This window comes from Lagenorhynchus albirostris, chromosome 7 (assembly GCF_949774975.1).
Source record: "Lagenorhynchus albirostris chromosome 7, mLagAlb1.1, whole genome shotgun sequence".
Taxonomy (NCBI): Eukaryota; Metazoa; Chordata; class Mammalia; order Artiodactyla; family Delphinidae; genus Lagenorhynchus; species Lagenorhynchus albirostris.
Window position 1 is genome coordinate 32,998,647 of NC_083101.1, and position 16,505 is coordinate 33,015,151.

Genomic DNA, 16,505 nt, shown 5'->3' on the forward strand with positions numbered 1-16,505 from the left:
TAGAGTGAGAGTTTCAGATCTAAGCAACAAAATAATCCCTGGAAAAAAAAATCTATCACCACTCAGTTACCCAAGCAGAAACCTGGGCATCATTCCTGATCGCCCTCATCCTCACTGCCCCATACCCAACCAATGACCAAATTGTCACTCCTGCCTCCTTAATTTCTCTCCCATCTGCCCACTTTTCTACATGTTCACTGCTGTGATCCTAGTTCAGATAATACAGTAACTACTTAACTGTCTTTGGGTCCCTGGTCCTGTGCCCTCTAATCCATTTGTACATTATAAGCAAGGTAATTTCTCTGATGCCCTTCTCATATTTACCCTGTCTTCCTTAAAATCCTTCATTGTTCCCCCACTGCCCAGTGGAAAAGGCCAAAGCCCTTGGCCTGGCTTTCAGGTCCTTGATGACTGACCTTGCCCTATGCAGACTATACTTTTCCCTTACCTGCCTTGAACTCTACTCCTTCAGCAAGACTGAAATACTTGGAATTAGAGAAATGTACAGCACTTGCCCTTGCCTGCCTCTGTTCCATACTCCCTCTGCCTGGGACTCCCATTCCCCTCCCCTTACCTGGCTCTCCCCTGTTCTCAGCTGTCCTTCAGGTCGTGATTTAAAGGTCACCTCCTCCAAAGAAGGCAGACTTCTTTGACCTTCCTAACACTCCCAGTGCCCTGTGTTTGCCTCACCCAAACGACTTCTCACACTGTACTGGAATTACCTATGTTTTATATGCCTCTCTGGCTAGTCTATACGCATCTTGAGGGCAGGAACTGTGTGCCAAGCATGGGGACTGGCACATGACAGACACACTTTCGGCATCTGTACAGTAAATGCATGAATTGTACTTACTGCAGGTCTGTCATAATTAGCACTTGAAATAGACGCCAGTGGAAGCTGAAGGTGATGAGACTGTCAGGTAAAAAAGGAAAAAAAAAACAGTCCTGAATATGCATTCAATCTGTTCTTCACCGTACATTAAGGTACAAGTGCAATGTTTCTTGAAAAGCTGCTTTAAACAGTTTGTCACGGTCTTTGGACCACTCTTAACTGTGAAGAGTTTCACACATGAACGAAAAATTATCCTCGGAAAGGGAGTGGATATTCTCCAGACTTTTAGAAAGAGTGCTGAATCAAGGAAGAAGTCCATGTTTTACAACCAACTCATTCACTTAATAGAGCAAGGCACCTCTTGAGAGCCTCAGCTTCCTCCCCTGCAAAGTGGGAATGCTATCACCTGCCTCAAAGGGTAGCTGTAAGGTTAAAATAGTGGACAACGCAAGCTGCTGGTGTTCTTATCAGGCAAGGAAGTCTCAGTGTCAAATATTAAAGGGCTCTTCTAGATTGCTTATGCCAACCGTGTTTTCACAGATCAATAAACTGAGGCCAAGAGAAGGGAATTCCCTTGCCCAAGAGGATTCAGCTACGACATGGGAATGGCAGGTCTCCAGCGTCTGGGTCCAGCTCTCCCTCCAGCTGTTGTGAGAACGTTCTGTTGGCACTTGGCAATTTTGGGGCTTCTGCCAGATAGTGAACCATGCAGAGCTGGCTGTCCAGAGTCTGGAGAGCTTGATACTGGATGCCAAGGGGATTCAGCAAGTGCTGGTGAATGAAGGAGTTAGAGGTAAGGCAGGGAAACGACTCACATTGCTGGAAAGCGCAGGGGGGGGTGGGCTGTCATCCGGAATGGGGATCAGTTCTCCCAGCTTTAAGGAAAAGAACACGTTGAAAATGAAACATCAACTAGAAACTGTTCGCCTATTTTCAAATCAGAAAAATGGCATTTACAGGAGTAGGATGTTATTTTTACAGGGTACTTGGAGGCGGTTTGTTAAAGAATTACCTGCAATTTTTTCCAACCATCTCTGACACGAATGAAAAACTCGGTGCTGTCCTTCAGGTAGATGAATGTCCCTTCTATGACCAAATGGGCTTTCTGCAACATGTCAGCCATGTTGCTAAATGCTGTAACCTGTCAGATAATTTCAAATTGCAAACATTGCGGTTATCATCACAGCGATGGCACAATTTGAAAAACTGGCCTCTCTGTAAAGTCAAATATGAGCCATCCCCTCACAGCCAGGGGAAAGTCTTATTGTGCCACAGAGAGATATATAACTTCATTAATAACCAGAGGACTTTCTTTCCGATAAAACAAAAACATGCATTACCTTGAAACATAAATCTCAATTACAATAAACAAATTAAGACAAAGAAGATAGTATCCTGAGAGTTCAAAGACATTTAAAAACTGTTAGCAGAGTTGGCTCTGTTGGACATTGGTACTGGCAAAATCATGGGTAAGTTTTCCCGCTTCCATTGGTGTGAGCTGCACAACGGCACCGACATCGTTACATGTGTTTTGTTAGCTCATGCTGCTGCAAATTGCTTTTCATTTGGAGTAAGAAATGTAAGCAAGTGAGTTACTCTACCCACGTCTTAAATCTTTTTTGCCTGGCTGGGTAGTTCCAGTATTAAATACACAGCAGAAAATGGGGGTCTGTAACTTCTCTGTCTAGAAAATTGCCAAAGATCAGACAGCCATCTCGGCCTAGCCAGGCACAGGCATAAAAGCTGGAAAAATCTATCGAGAAGTGTCAAGCCTCAAAGAAATATCAACCTTTTCAACTGAGAAAGATTATAAAAACTTAATTTTCACCTAGCTTTGAAGATGACTTTGTGATTAAAATGACTCAGGCATCCCCCAAAGGTACCAAATATCGAAATTCCATCTACTGTTGGACAGTTCTTCATTTGGCAGCCCAAATTTCCAAATAAAATCTATCAAAGACCAAAGAGCATTCCTAGGACTCCTGACACCCTAATGAGGTATTTGTCCCTTTTCTGTGCATCACAACGATCTCTGTGTGCCATATCCTGCTCCAATGATCTGCAGGGTAACAAGGTACAAGAGACATCCTTCGGTAGAATGGAGAAGGCTGCATTACCCAGGGGAAATGTAACCAGCACAGGGCCTCCTGTGATGTTGTTTACGGTCTTGTGCCTGTGTTTTCTGATGTAATATGATTGGCTCTTGTTACAGTTTAGTCAATTAACGATTGGAAAGGTGGAACTTAAATCATAAATGATTTTGTAGTCGGTATCTTTTTACTTAATAAGTCATCCAAAGAGATAATAAATACCCTGTTTGTGAAATTATACCATTTCTATTGTCATGGAGGCCTAACTCCAACAGAGAAGGTATGCCAGCCCCTAAACACTGCAGCCAAAGTTCTAAGGAAACCCATCCAAAGCAGAAGGATGAAGACACACTGATGATAATACTGACCAGGTTCCTGGATCCGGGAAGCCCTGGCTGTCCTGGAGGGCCAGGTGGGCCTGGAATGGCCACAGCTAAGACAAAGCAGAAAAGAGAAGTTACAAAATAGCATACTCTCTGCAAAATGCCTCCGACGTTCAGCTGGTCACCGAGGGGAGCGTTCACCACCCCACTCACAGTGCTGCAAAGTGTTGCACCTCGTAGCCGAATCTTAGGAGCTCTGTGCCCAGCATATGACTCAGCCACATTGACTGGTTTGGGGGAGAACTGAGATTCTTGACTGTAGCCCTGGATGAAGTCATGCCTAAGACTTTCCAGTTTTATAAGTGAATAAATTCCTGTTGTTTCAATTGTTTGTATAAGTCAGTCTGAGTTGAATTTTCTGTCACTTGCATCCAAAAATGCTCTGACTCATACAACTTATTTCTCCCAAGAGACAAACAGGTAATTACTGAACAGAGGAAGCAGGCTCAGAAAGAAGAAGAAAAGGTGCTGGGCTACAGGGGGGCAGGGTAGGCCAGTGACAGGGGCCCTGGCCGTCCAGCCAGGAGACTCAAGTTCCTGATTTGTCAGTTCTCAGCTGTGTGATCTTGGGGAAACAACAAGCTCTCTGAACCCCAGCTTCTTCATCGGTGAAATGTAAACAGGTACGTCTTCACTAGCCTGTGTTGAGAACTGAGAACACAAACTAGGAATGTGCTTTGCAAATTGTATAGCGTCCAACCAGAGATTCTTACCTTTTGAGGAGTCAAAATGCCCTTAAAAATCAAATCAAGGCTATTGCCCTCTCCCCTAGAAAAATGCACATATGCATATCTGCAAGTGCGCGCGCACGCGCACACACACACACACACACACACACACACACACACACACTTCTACTTAGAATGTTAGTGGGATGATAGCTCCCTGAGGCACAGCTTTGAATTTTCTAGGAGTTTATGGTTCCCAAATGAAGAGTCCTTACTTTAGGCAAACATAAAGAAATGTTATTGTAGCAATTCCGCTGCTCTCCTTCTACCTCTCTGATCTCCAATTCCCCCCCAGAATCTGCAAAACTCTTGGTAGAGTTAAGGATGTTTGTACAAGTCCCAGTAAAATTACTGTATGAGATTTTTGAGGTCACTGCAAATAAGCCTGTAGTCTGACACAGGACCTGAAAATTCATACACAGGTGGTGAATGTCTAGTGGAGACAAAGTCTGAGGACTTGGATTTGGACCCCAGCCATGCCTCTTCCTAGGATTTGTGACCTTGAGTCAGACTCAACCTCTCTGAGCTTTGGTGCCTTCATCCATAAAATGAGTTTTATAATCTTATGCATTTCATCTCCCTCCTGGTGTTGCTGTTAAGATTAAATGGGATAGGGGCTTCCCAGGTGGCGCAGTGGATAAGAATCCGCCTGCCAATGCAGGGGACACGGGTTCAAGCCCTGGTCCGGGAAGATCCCACATGCCGTGGAGCAGCTAAGCCTGTGCGCCACAGCTGCTGATCCTGCGCTCTAGAGCCCACGAGCCACAACTAATGAGCCCACATGCCACAACTACTAAAAGAGCCCGCGCACCTAGAGCCTATGCTCCGCAACAAGAGAAGCCACTGCAATGAGAAGCCTGCACACCGCAACAAAGAGTAGTGCACGCTCGCCACAACTAGAGAAAGCCCAGGCGCAGCAACAAAGACCCAGCACAGCCAAAAATAAGTAAATTTAAAAAAAAACAAAAAGATTAAATGGGATAATGGATATGGGAGTGTTTTGTAAACTGTGAATTGCTATATATTATGTGAAGGGTAATCCTTTTCAATGGAGCAAGGAGTCCTAGGGCCCCTTAGTTTAGGGCTACTGTGGACAACAGAGTCTCTGAATCCTGTACTCACCCTGCAATGCCCCTCCACCCCTTGTAATTCCTATGTATCCCTCAAGGTTGTATAGGCACCTATGGTTTTATCCACCCAGCACCTTCTCTCTTTACAGGACCAGCATCCTCACTTGCTCCTGAGATCTTCCCCTTCACCTCTATGACCATTCAGGTCCAGAAGGAGCTGTCATGGTCTCATGTGATCCCACCTCCTGGCCACAGATGACTGGTCCAAGGTTGGGCATCTGGCCCAAGACAGGTCAGTCAGTGTCCTTCCCCAGAACATCCCCACCCCAGGGCTTTTCAAACTAAAACTGAGAAACAAGGTCAGGATTTCTAGATGACAGTGGAAGCTGTAGGTTGTTGGTATTTCTCGCCATGCAGAGGATATGGTTTATGGTGAAGAAGCGTGATGCTGCAGTCAGAGAGCAGCTGAGCAAGAGATGGCCAGAGAATCCTCACAGGGACTGAATCCCTGGTTCCGGCTGCACCTGAAGTCTCACTGCATGCCTGCCCCTCTTACAAATTGCTTGTTCACACCCTCCTGCACATCCAATAAGTTTCCCTATGCACTTGAGCTAGTTTGAGTTCCATTTCTGTCACTTGCCCCAAAGTCACCTCCTGTGTAAAGTTCTCCCGGATGCCCCAGACATTGTAGGTCTCCTCCCAGGTGTGCTTCCACCACACCTGGCTCATGCCAACCCAAACAACAAAAAATGATGCATTCATGCTATTATTGCTGCTGCTGTTATTTTCCACCATGGGCACAGTGGAAAGAACACAGGCTTCGGAGCTACTCTGATCTGGGTCCTAATTCCATTCATGCCACTTATTAGCTGTGTGACCTTGGAAAGGTTCCTAAACATCTCTGGGTCTCACTTTCCTCCTCTGTAAAATGTGGATGCTAATACTTTCCTTGAAAGGCTTTCTGAGAATCTAGTAAGATAATGTAGTAGAGTGACTGGCAGAGTGCCCGGCACTTGGTAAGTACTTGATAAATGGAGATTTTCTTCTATTTCACCCATTTTTCATTTGAGGAAGTGAGGTACAAGGGGTGAAATTTTTACATAGAAGGGTAGAATCAATGCTGGTCCTTAAGTCCCTTAAGGCCCAGGCATTGACAAAGCAGCCAGGAAGCTTCCACCCACACGTGAAAAGATGTTCATCATTAGTCTTTAGGGAAATGCAAACCAAAACCACAATGAGATATCACTTCACATGAATGAATGATGACTAGAATAAAAAAGATATGATAATAACAAATGTTGTTGACAATGAGGAGAAATTGGAACCTTTTGTACACTGCTAGTGGGAATGCAACATGTTGCAGTCACTTTGGAAAACAGTCTGGTGGTTCCTCCAAAAGTAGAGTAACCATGTATATGACCCAGCGATTCCACTCCTGGGCATTATACTCAAGAGAACTGAAAACATATGTTCACATAAAACGTTGTACACAAATGTTCACAACAGCACTATTCATAGTAGCCAAAAAGTGGGAACAACTCAAACGTTCATCAGCTGCTGAATAGATAAACAAAATGTGGTATCTCCATACAATGGAATATTATTCAGCCATAAGAAGGAAGGAAGTACTGATACATGCTACAACATGGGGGAACTTCGAAAACATTATGCTAAGGGAAAGAATCCAGTCACAAAAGGTCACATATTTTGTGATTCCATTGATAAGAAATGTCCAGAATAGGCAAATCCAGAGAGACAGAAAGTAGATTCATGGTTTCCAAGATCAGGGGAAGATCAGGAAAAAGAGGAGAGACTGCTAATCGGTACAGGGGTCCTATTTAAGGTGATGATAATGTTCTGGAATTAGAGAGAGGTGATGGCTGCACAACCTTGTGAATATATTAAAAACCATTAAATTTTGCACTCTAAATGGGTGAATTTTATGGCATGCAAATTATATCTCAATTTAAAAAGAAAAACGAAGAGAAAGAAGGCTCCACCCAGGAAGCAGCCCTCTGTCGGATAGTGTGGCTCTGACGTGCCACCCAGGTGTGGTGACGCTGGGCACCACTCACAGTACTGACCTGCTCCTAGGATAGCCGGAGGTCCTGGTGGCCCCGGGGGTCCCTGTGGCCCAGGGGAACCAGGTCTCCCAAAGCCAGGTGGCCCAGGCAGGCCAGGAGCACCTGGGGGTCCCTGGGGCCCGATGATGGTCTCCCCTTTCTGGCCCTGTCAAGTGCACAGTAACAGAAGAGAGAAAGCACCATTAGTCACTAGAAGTCCCATCTGTTCTTTTTGTTAGGACATTGATAAGAAGTCAGTAAACATCCTCTATTGTTATCATCATCCTCAGTCCTGGCACAAGCCAGGAGGTGGAAGACCTAAAGAGCAGTGGCCCAGTCGTTACGTTGAATGACAGCAGAGAAGCCTAGGGAGCCCTGGACTCAGAAGGGCCCCTGGAGCTCATCTAGTCCAGCCTCGGCATTTCATAGATGGAGAAACAGAGGCCTAGAGAGGGGCAGGGCTTGCCCGAGGTCCCAAAGCAAATCAGCAGCAGAGCTGGAAGGAGAACCCTGGTCTCCTGGCTTTGCTCGGTCTATGCTCATGGCGAGTTCCAGGTCCAGAATTTGCTCCTGGTCCCTGAGGGTCAATGATCTGATCATAGTCTCAGTGGAGGCATAATTTGAACTTCTCTTTTGTGATCTGGAGAAACTTCTCAACCTAAGAAGACCAAGCCGATCTACAGGCTCCTTCTTTGATGAAATTTCAGAAGAATCAAATAGCCCCCTAAAAACATCTCCCTCACCTTCCCTTCTGCCTCTGTTATCTGATGTGTTTACCATTAACAACTCTTTGTGCTGAGTTTTCCACCGCTGATGTGAATAAGGCACGGTGGTGGGTTACGTGGAAGCAACCTGCGTGCATGTGGCCTTGGCTAGCTCCCTTTCCTCTGTGGCCTCTGCCAGGCTCCCCACCCATTAGCAAGTATGGGGGAGAGAGGCCAACGCCCAAGGCCTGCCTGCAGCCTGTGGTACTGTGACTGGCCTTTGCTCCCAGCTGCCTCGTCACACTGGGGGGCTTCAGGGAGCGCCGTGACTCCCCGAGGAAGGGGTGTGGAGAGGTCGCTACTCACCTCCAGGCCTGGACTTCCCGGCAGGCCCGGGGGCCCTGACACAGAGAAGCCGCTGTCAGAGTCTCCTTTTTCTCCTTTGATCCCCTTGTCTCTGTTCTCCCCCTGGAAGCAGAGAACATCCAGTAAGAGTCAGATGAACCAGTCTCTGACATAAGCCTGAGAACTTGGAAACACAGGCCAGATGTTGAGAAATGCTCACCTTCAAGCTGTTCAGAAAATGTCTCAGGTAAGTTGGATCCACAGCAGGGCCTGAAAAAGAAACGCTTTTTAAAAATCCACAATCAATCTCAGAAATTCAAACACCAAAGCCTCCAAGTTGGCAACCATGATGAGTTCCTAGCAGAAGTGACCCCACGTTGGTTTAGCTGACAGAGGGGGCACTGGGCTTGGAAACGAGCACTAGTTCAGATCCTGTGACCCTGTGGCATCCTAGGCTTGTCCCTGGTCCTCTCCAGGCCTCGTTCTGCAGATGAAGCTGGAATGATCAGAACTTCCAGTCTCTCTTGACAAAGTTCAATCTTGCACACGTGTTGCCCATGACTGGGTCTCTCTGGAATTCCATAGAGCTTGTGGACAGGGTGGTAATGTAATTAGCCTTACTTACTGGCTCAATTGGATTTCTCAGAAACAAAAATCAAGGACAAGATCCAGAACAAGAGTTGGGATACCTGGTGGTCCCTGCGCCCCCTGGTCGCCTTTTTCTCCTTTTGAGCCGGGAAGACCCCAGGATCCTTTCTCTCCTTTAACACCTGCCACCAAATACACACACATTAAAAAAAAAAAGAGTGGAAAATCACCTTCATTCTATATAAAACATTTTTGAGACAAGATTTGAAACTCAGCCCCTTGAGCTAAGTCTACTCAACAACAAAGGCCTATTGAGGGTATAAAATCCTTTGCTACAGGATGGAGAGGCAGAGGTAGATGCAGCAGACACAATTCCTGACCTCGGAAAGCTCTCAAGGAGACAGACACAGTGAGGGTAGCGCGAGGCAGGATGGAATAAGTACCATCCTCAAGGTGCCAGCAGTGCATCATGGGAGCCCAGCAGAGGCTACAATTAACTCCCCTGGACGGCTTCATACACGTGGCCTGAGACTCAACACCAAGTCAAGCTCCCGGTCCCATCCCACCTAAGCCTGGGCAGCACGGTGGTGTAAGGGGAGGGGAGGACTCTCCGGGAGTGCCGCAGAGGACAGCTAATGGTGCTACTAAGTATTCCACTCGCAAAGTGCGGTACGCCACTCCCCACAGGACTTGTGAGAAGCAAACTCTTTATCTGGGAGAGGGGCTCAGAGAAAGCCTCCTGGGAGTACAGAGTTTGGGAAGGGAAGCAGTCCCCTTTCCCCACCTAGATGAGTGGGTGGACACTAGATCTTTGAGTTCCCAGGTCCCGAGAGAGATCAGCTGACCAATGTGTGCCTACACACTGGGGATCCAAGAAAGCAAATCGAGCTCCACCCCACCTCCTCCCCAAGGTCCACCTAGCACCAGGGGTAGGGAGAGCCTTGAATTGGATCTGAACAAGCAGTTTGAGAACAGCCTGGACTTTGTCACCAAAAGTGACCAAAAGCCCATGAAGCCAGATACCAGCAGGGACACCACCACCTAAGCAGGCCGGGAGTGACAGAGCCAAGCCAGAGGTCAGTACTCAGGGGAAAAAAAAGGCCTTTCCCTGTTTAAACTGCAAGCGTTCAGACTTCTCAATCAAAAGGGGCACACATGGTGTGACAGCGTGTGTGGGGACAGGGAACCAGAGTCACTGCTTGCCTGCAGGCTCCCGTCTCCTGGCCTATCCCCACTCTAATGTGTGGTAGATAAGCTCCTACAGGCCATGAACATGCTGATGTTTACTAATCACTAAGAGCCAGTGCGTCTCACACTGCACTGTGTATACACCTCAGAGGGAGCTTGTGAACATGCAGCTCCTGGTCTAGCAGGTCTGTGATGAGGCCTGAGATTCTGCATTTCTAACAAGCTTCCAGGAGGTGCTGACACTGCTGGTCCAGGAACACTCTGAAGCAAAGGCCTTCTGAGCTCCCACGGCCTCCCCTGCATTAGCTCTTGGCATATTGTATTGTAATGACTTTTTAAAGAGTTTCACCCAGCAGAGTCTAAGGGCCTGGGTGACAGGAAGAGCATGGGATCCATCTGTCTCAGCCCAGTGCATGGGATAGCACCAGGCAAGGAGAAGCTATCAGTGGATGTGTTATGAGCAAACTAACATGAATGGAAAAATGGAGTGCAGCCTGCTAGCTAGGAGACTCAGCCGAGATGCACAGAATAGGGAGACGGGTGACAAGCAAACAGAGGTGACCAGTCCCACAGCCTTTGTCCAGCTACCACCCTTCCCGTGACACCCAGACAGATCTTCCTGACCACCAAGTCTACACCCAGCACTGGACAATTGGAAACCACCTCTGCAGAGATAGGAGGGTCAGGAAATGTCCCAGAGAAACAAGGTGAAGACAAGAGTGTGTACCATGAAAAGTGATGAGTTCTGAATTTCCAGGATACGTGGTACCAACCTAGAGAGAGAGAGAAAGCCAAGGTCATACACTGCAACCCTGTTCTGGTGTTTGCATGCACAGGGAGACACAGTCCCCTGTCCTGGGGGCGAGGGGTGAGGTCATGGAGTCAGGCCTTCCTTGGGTGTTTAGCCCCCAAAGGCCCTGAGTTTCCCGGTATCCCTCAATGCAAGGCATCCCAGGCCTTCAAGTGGGGCAGGGTCGGGAGGTGGGGGCAGGGAGGGCATCATGTAGCTGAGCTGGGCTGAGACCTACTGGCCGAACAACTCTGCAGAAGGAAAGCCCAAAGCTTTAAGACAAAAAGTCATGGCAATTTTGGTCTGGTCAACTGTGAGTGTTCTAGCCCTCCCTTCTGATCAATCAGGATTGATTCATGTGAGAGGTCAAGCACTCGTGCAAGTGATGTACTCAAGCCACGAAGCTGGGCCAGCCATTAGCTTTGCTGCCATGTGTAATCAAAGATGAGCACACTGAACAGGAGTTGATGGTGGTGCTAATTAATAAAGGGGAGTTATCATTAGACTGGGGGGCTATTCTAGACTTCCCATTAAGTGCCAGGGGTCTGGAGTCCAAGCTATTCAAGATAATATTCCTTCACAGTTCATCCCCAGATTCCTGCATTTCTTTCTTTTTTTCTTTGTCTGTTAACACAGAGCCACCTGCCACCCTGCTTTTAATAGTCCACCTTCACCTTTTTCCCAGTTAACATGCAGAATCAGAATGATCCCTCTCACACCAGATCCCCCCATGCTTTTGGGTGCAGGGTCACAAGATGCTCAGGGGTCACCAAGAGAAGATGAGGGGAGGGGACAGGAATTTTCCAGGAAGAATATTTCTAAGTTAACGATAAAGGCAGCAGTGCCCAGCTGATATCTGACAGCTATGCTGATAAAGTTGCTCCACTCCAGGGGTGGATTGTTAAGGGTAAAATGTTAAGGTATTAGAAAGGGGCTGAAATGAGAAGGGGCTTGTGAAGTGCTGGATGTGAGAGGAAGCACTGCTTTTTCAAATGTCCATTTTGAGAGCTGGTCAAGAAACATCCATGCCCCAGCCTGCATGGTGTCCAGACAGGCAACATGAAATCAAAACCCAAAATGCTCTGAGTTCATCTTTGGCTTATTTTAAGGAACATCATGACCCCCAAAGGCCATGGTCACAGCAAAGTGTCCTAGCACAGGTCACGGTAATTGCAGTAGCATTTTTACAACGCTCTTGAGTTTTTCAAGTACTGTCCCGTGGCCGGTTCATTTGAAGCCTGCTATCATGTTTGCTGGGAGGGGCTTCGGGTACTAACTCACGGTGGGACCTTGCCTCTCTGGGCTGAGGTTTCCCCTTCTCTATGGCTGGGAGGCAGCTATCTCTCTGGAGGGTCTCTCCAGCCCTGACGTTTTAGGATTCCTTTCAGGCCACTGATGTAAACGTGACCTGGTTAGCTGTTGTCCTCATGTGGTTCTGGGAGCCAGCAGGCCCCTTGGTCACCTTACGCAAGTGGGTCCTATCCTCTGCCTTCCATGCCAGAGTTCCCAGGCCATGGGATGCAGACTTGGGTGTCTCAAAGTTTAGACATGGACAGATGTCTGGGCAAACACTCAGCCAAACTGCGTCATTTTAAAGCCTCTGACCCAAGTCTCATCACCACCTCCAACAGGCATCAATTAAGAACCCACTTCAAAGAATCTTCTAAACTGTAATTTGCAAGCTCCCAAGAACAGAGGCCACGCCTGTCTAGTTCACCCCTGTGGTCCCTCACTTGTACTTGACACTTGGTAAGTCCTTGATAAATATTTGTTGGATGAATGAGAGAACAGTTATGCACAGTTCCATGACTAATGCCTGTGCATGGGGAGAGGCCCACCCTCCCTGGTTTTCCCCACACCTAATACGGGTGACACCCCGGGGACACTGCACTGACCAGCTGGACGACCAGCCACGAGTCTGACCCCTGGGGGTGCCTGTACCTGCTGCCTGGTGGTCAGGGGACCTGCATGATAGCCCCAGCTCTGTCCGTCCTGTGACCTTAGACAAGTCAGTGAGCTTGTCTGAGTCACAGTTTGTTTCCTCATTACAAAGGGGGAGAGAAAGTCCCTCCTCTCAGGGTTGTGTGCTGTGCAGTAATATGACAGTTGAGAAAGGACAGTCATAGATTTTAGCCCAAAGCTCCCAATGTAAAGAGCGCTGGTTAGAATTGCCTTTTTATTCTCATCTGTATTTTAAGGGGTCTATTTCCCCGCTTCTTATACTGCTCCAAGCATGAAGCTAACATGCTAACACGAAGCTAAAAAAAGACACTGCTCTTTGACTGCATTAAAAGACACACTCTGTCCACATGTGTGCCCTTAGAAGACCCAGTACATTTCAGTGCCACAATCTATTATCTAGAAACCTCGAGTCACTCAAGGGTCTATATGCAGGTGATACAAGACATCAAAGAGGACACTGACAGACAGAAGGGGCTCAAGACAAAAACTCATCTTCTCTGAGTTGCTTTCTATGCCAAAGCCTTTCACTGCCAAGGCAGTGACTATACGCTACTTACTGGAGTTTTGCAGTGTGGCCGGACTGGAACTGGGAAGACGGCCTGTGGGAAGTGAGAATGAGAGGAGGGAATCAGGGCACCCGACTCCAGCTTAGGCTGGTCTGGGTCTGTCCCCCGCTCCTCCTTCAGGTCTCCCCCACCTCCCCACTGCCAACTTACTCCTTTGATGTTAATCACAGCTCCAGGTGGTCCTGGGGGGCCTGGAGGACCAGGTAGGCCAGGTGAGCCCTAAAGGGAGGAAAGAAAGGCCATCCCTGAGTTCAGGTTGTTATGAATGCAGAGGCAGCTGCAGGACACTTCCCCAGGGTTTGGAGACACAGTGAGGAAAGGAGGGTCCTCTAAAGCCAACTAACTCTTCCCATGGGTAGGCCAGTCTCTTCCCAGAGCACACCTATATCCGTGGCCTCGCTGCATCTTCACAACAGCAGAGCAAGTATCATCGCTGGTTTACAATCGGACATAATGAGGGCCAGAGAGGGGAAGTGACCTGCTCAAGGCCACACAGCAATTCATGGCGGAATGGAGACTGGAAGCCAGATTCTGACCCCAAGAGCAGTGCTCAGAGGATACTGAGCCCACCACCTCTATCGACGCATCCCTCATATGGAGCGGCGGGTGGAGTGAGGCCTTCCCAGGATACAGTGCCTGGGAGAGCCCCTCATAAATGTAACAATAAACGCCAACTCCTGTTAGATGGCAGAGTCACTTTCAGAGCCAGGTCAGCCTGGCCTTGACACCGTGCAATGTTTGCTCCGCCAAGCCTGGAGCCCAAGCTGGACCTGCAGCAGAAGCTGCAGGAGGGGAGGGGGACGGGGAGGCTATGGCCACAGGTGAGAGGCCTCCGGCCCACGAGGAAGCTCCATGTGATCACTCAAGTGCAGGCACCCGTGTCTGCTGTACCTGGAGCCCCGGTAGGCTTGGCGAGTGAGTCGGTGCCCAGTGATTCAATACGATTGCATTTCTGCATTTCTAGGCATACAAAGCGGCGACCGTGGGGTGCAAACAGAAGCAGCAACACACTTTGAGCTGCATTTGCATGCAGCAAATGGGGGACCTTCAGTGAGTCACTAACTTGTACAGGCCCTAGTTTCCTCCTGTGTAAAACAAGAACACCACTGAGTTTCTCTTAGGAGAGTTACTATCAAGACTAAGATCCTGTCCTCAAAAGCACTTTGTAGAGTGTCTGGTACACAGTAGGTGCTCAATAAATGCTGGCTTCCTTATTGCAGACGTGGGACCCTGTTGATGCTCCGGTGTCTGTCATCTTGCGAGGCCCTGCCTACACAGCTGATCGACCGTCTGTGTTCTCTCAAGAGCGCTCACCGAGCACCCCCAGCAACATGCGAAACCCCCAGGACTGTGTAACCCAGGAAGGATGGGATATTACCCGAGTCAAAAGACCTGGGATTTGAAACCAGACTTCTTGAGAAAGCCCAGATCGTGTTCTCCCACCCTCCCTCTGGGGTCTGGACAAGGAAGCCTATGCTCCACTAAGGTGGATTTGGTGGCAGGGACCTCCTGAGAGCAAGCCGGAGGACAGGGCTGGGCTGGAGGATCTTTGGAAGTGGCAGCAGAGGAAGAAGAATAACGTTCCTGAGCATTCTGTCCACGAGCCCTGCTCACTGGACCTGGCACTTGTCCGCCCCTCCTCTGGACACTGGCTCTGGGGCCGCGTCCCCGGGGCAGCATGGGGCTGGGTCTCTGGTGTGGCACTCACCGGCATCATGACCCCTCGATCTCCTTTGGCGCCTTTGAGGCCATTCAGTCCTGGGCGACCCTGAAACCCACAGGAGAGGCCTTAGTAAACCCACTGCCCACAGGCCAGCCTGGCCCGCATGTCCTCCCTCATATGCAATATGAGAAACCCCAACACCTACAGGTCGTCCAGGGAGGCCAAATTCTCCTTTGTGTCCTGGTGGTCCTTTGGGCCCCTGGAGGCAAAGTAAATACCAGATTAGAAAGAGAAAAATACTGTATGATGTCACTTATACGTGGAATCTAAAAAAGCCAAAGTTGTAAAAACAGAGTAAGATGGTGGTTACCAGGGGTAGGAGGGTGGGGGAATAGGAGAGGTGAGGTTTAAGGTACAAACTTGCAACTAGTCGACAGCTAGGTCCTGGAGATCTAATGCACGGTAGAGTGAATATGGACAGCAACGCTGTATTAATATTATAATCCTCAAACTGCTAAGAGTCTAGATCTTTATTCCAACCACAAAAAAGAAATGATAATTATGTGATGTGAGAGAGCTGCTATCTCCACAACAGCAATCATATTACAATATATAAATGTATCAAATCAACATGGACACCTTAAATGTACATAATGCTGTATGTAAAATATATTTCAATTAAAAAGGAAAGAACAGAATCTCAAGGGCTAGGGAGATGGGGGGCATCCAGCCTACCTTTGTGGGTAGTGGTGACAATGAACCACTAATAGGAGGATGGAGGGCAAGGAGAAGTTATGAAATGTCCACCTGCCTGGCTCCTTTGTCCCCTGGCCTCTCTGTCCTCAGCTGGACCCACTTGCTCAGTCCCTCCTGCAGGGCTCTACCCCAGTCCAGACGCTGGACCCAACCCTCTCAGCCAGTCAGAGCTAACAAAGAAGCAAGAGGTCAGTAGCTCCTGGCCTTAGCTCCCAGGTAGCCGTGTGCTGGGCCAGCTCAGAACGTGGACCTTTGCCTTAGGTCTTATGTCCCAGGGTTCTCCATGTCCCCCGTTGGAATAATGCAGTCCTGCTTCACTCCTCATGTCAGCCAAGCCCAATAACCTGCTTCAGGATTTGGTTCCTAACTTGCTCCCACCTGTCCCTAAGGACCAGAATCTTGGCCTGGCTCCCCAGTTCTCCAGATGAGCCCCTGCCCATGGACCGCATTCCAGTACTTGCTTCCTGTGTCCCCATGCTCCCAGAGCCACTGCCCTTTTCCAACCTCCTGCCGGAACCCTCATGCCTTCCAGTGTCTAGGATGCATACAATGTACCACCTCTTCCCAGAACAAGCTCTACTTCCAGTTGACACCTTTCCTGTTTTGTAACTGGGTCTGTCCTGTCTCCCAGGGGAATGACTGGTTTAAGCCTGGGGCCTATCAAGCCCCTTCTTCCTGCTCTCTCTCTATATAAGTCTATATTCAGACTTACCCTGAAGAATGGCAAATAGACTGTGTTGAGACAGGCTCTGTATGTAAAATACCCAGACCAGGTTA

At 48.4% G+C, this 16,505-nt stretch overlaps 1 protein-coding gene across 1 annotated transcript in view; it reads right to left on the reverse strand.

Annotated features, from left to right (window-relative positions):
- Nucleotides 1-16,505, reverse strand: part of COL15A1 (collagen type XV alpha 1 chain) — a 103,005-nt gene that overhangs the window by 7,530 nt on the left and 78,970 nt on the right. The window contains exons 27-39 of the mRNA XM_060154758.1: nucleotides 15,178-15,231; nucleotides 15,018-15,077; nucleotides 13,460-13,528; nucleotides 13,301-13,342; nucleotides 10,719-10,764; nucleotides 8,905-8,985; nucleotides 8,436-8,485; nucleotides 8,237-8,338; nucleotides 7,188-7,332; nucleotides 3,291-3,355; nucleotides 1,845-1,973; nucleotides 1,648-1,707; nucleotides 854-913 (exon numbers count right to left, since the gene is read on the reverse strand). Coding sequence (XP_060010741.1) covers nucleotides 854-913; nucleotides 1,648-1,707; nucleotides 1,845-1,973; nucleotides 3,291-3,355; nucleotides 7,188-7,332; nucleotides 8,237-8,338; nucleotides 8,436-8,485; nucleotides 8,905-8,985; nucleotides 10,719-10,764; nucleotides 13,301-13,342; nucleotides 13,460-13,528; nucleotides 15,018-15,077; nucleotides 15,178-15,231 — 963 coding nt within the window. The remainder of the gene's footprint in view (nucleotides 1-853; nucleotides 914-1,647; nucleotides 1,708-1,844; nucleotides 1,974-3,290; nucleotides 3,356-7,187; nucleotides 7,333-8,236; nucleotides 8,339-8,435; nucleotides 8,486-8,904; nucleotides 8,986-10,718; nucleotides 10,765-13,300; nucleotides 13,343-13,459; nucleotides 13,529-15,017; nucleotides 15,078-15,177; nucleotides 15,232-16,505) is intronic.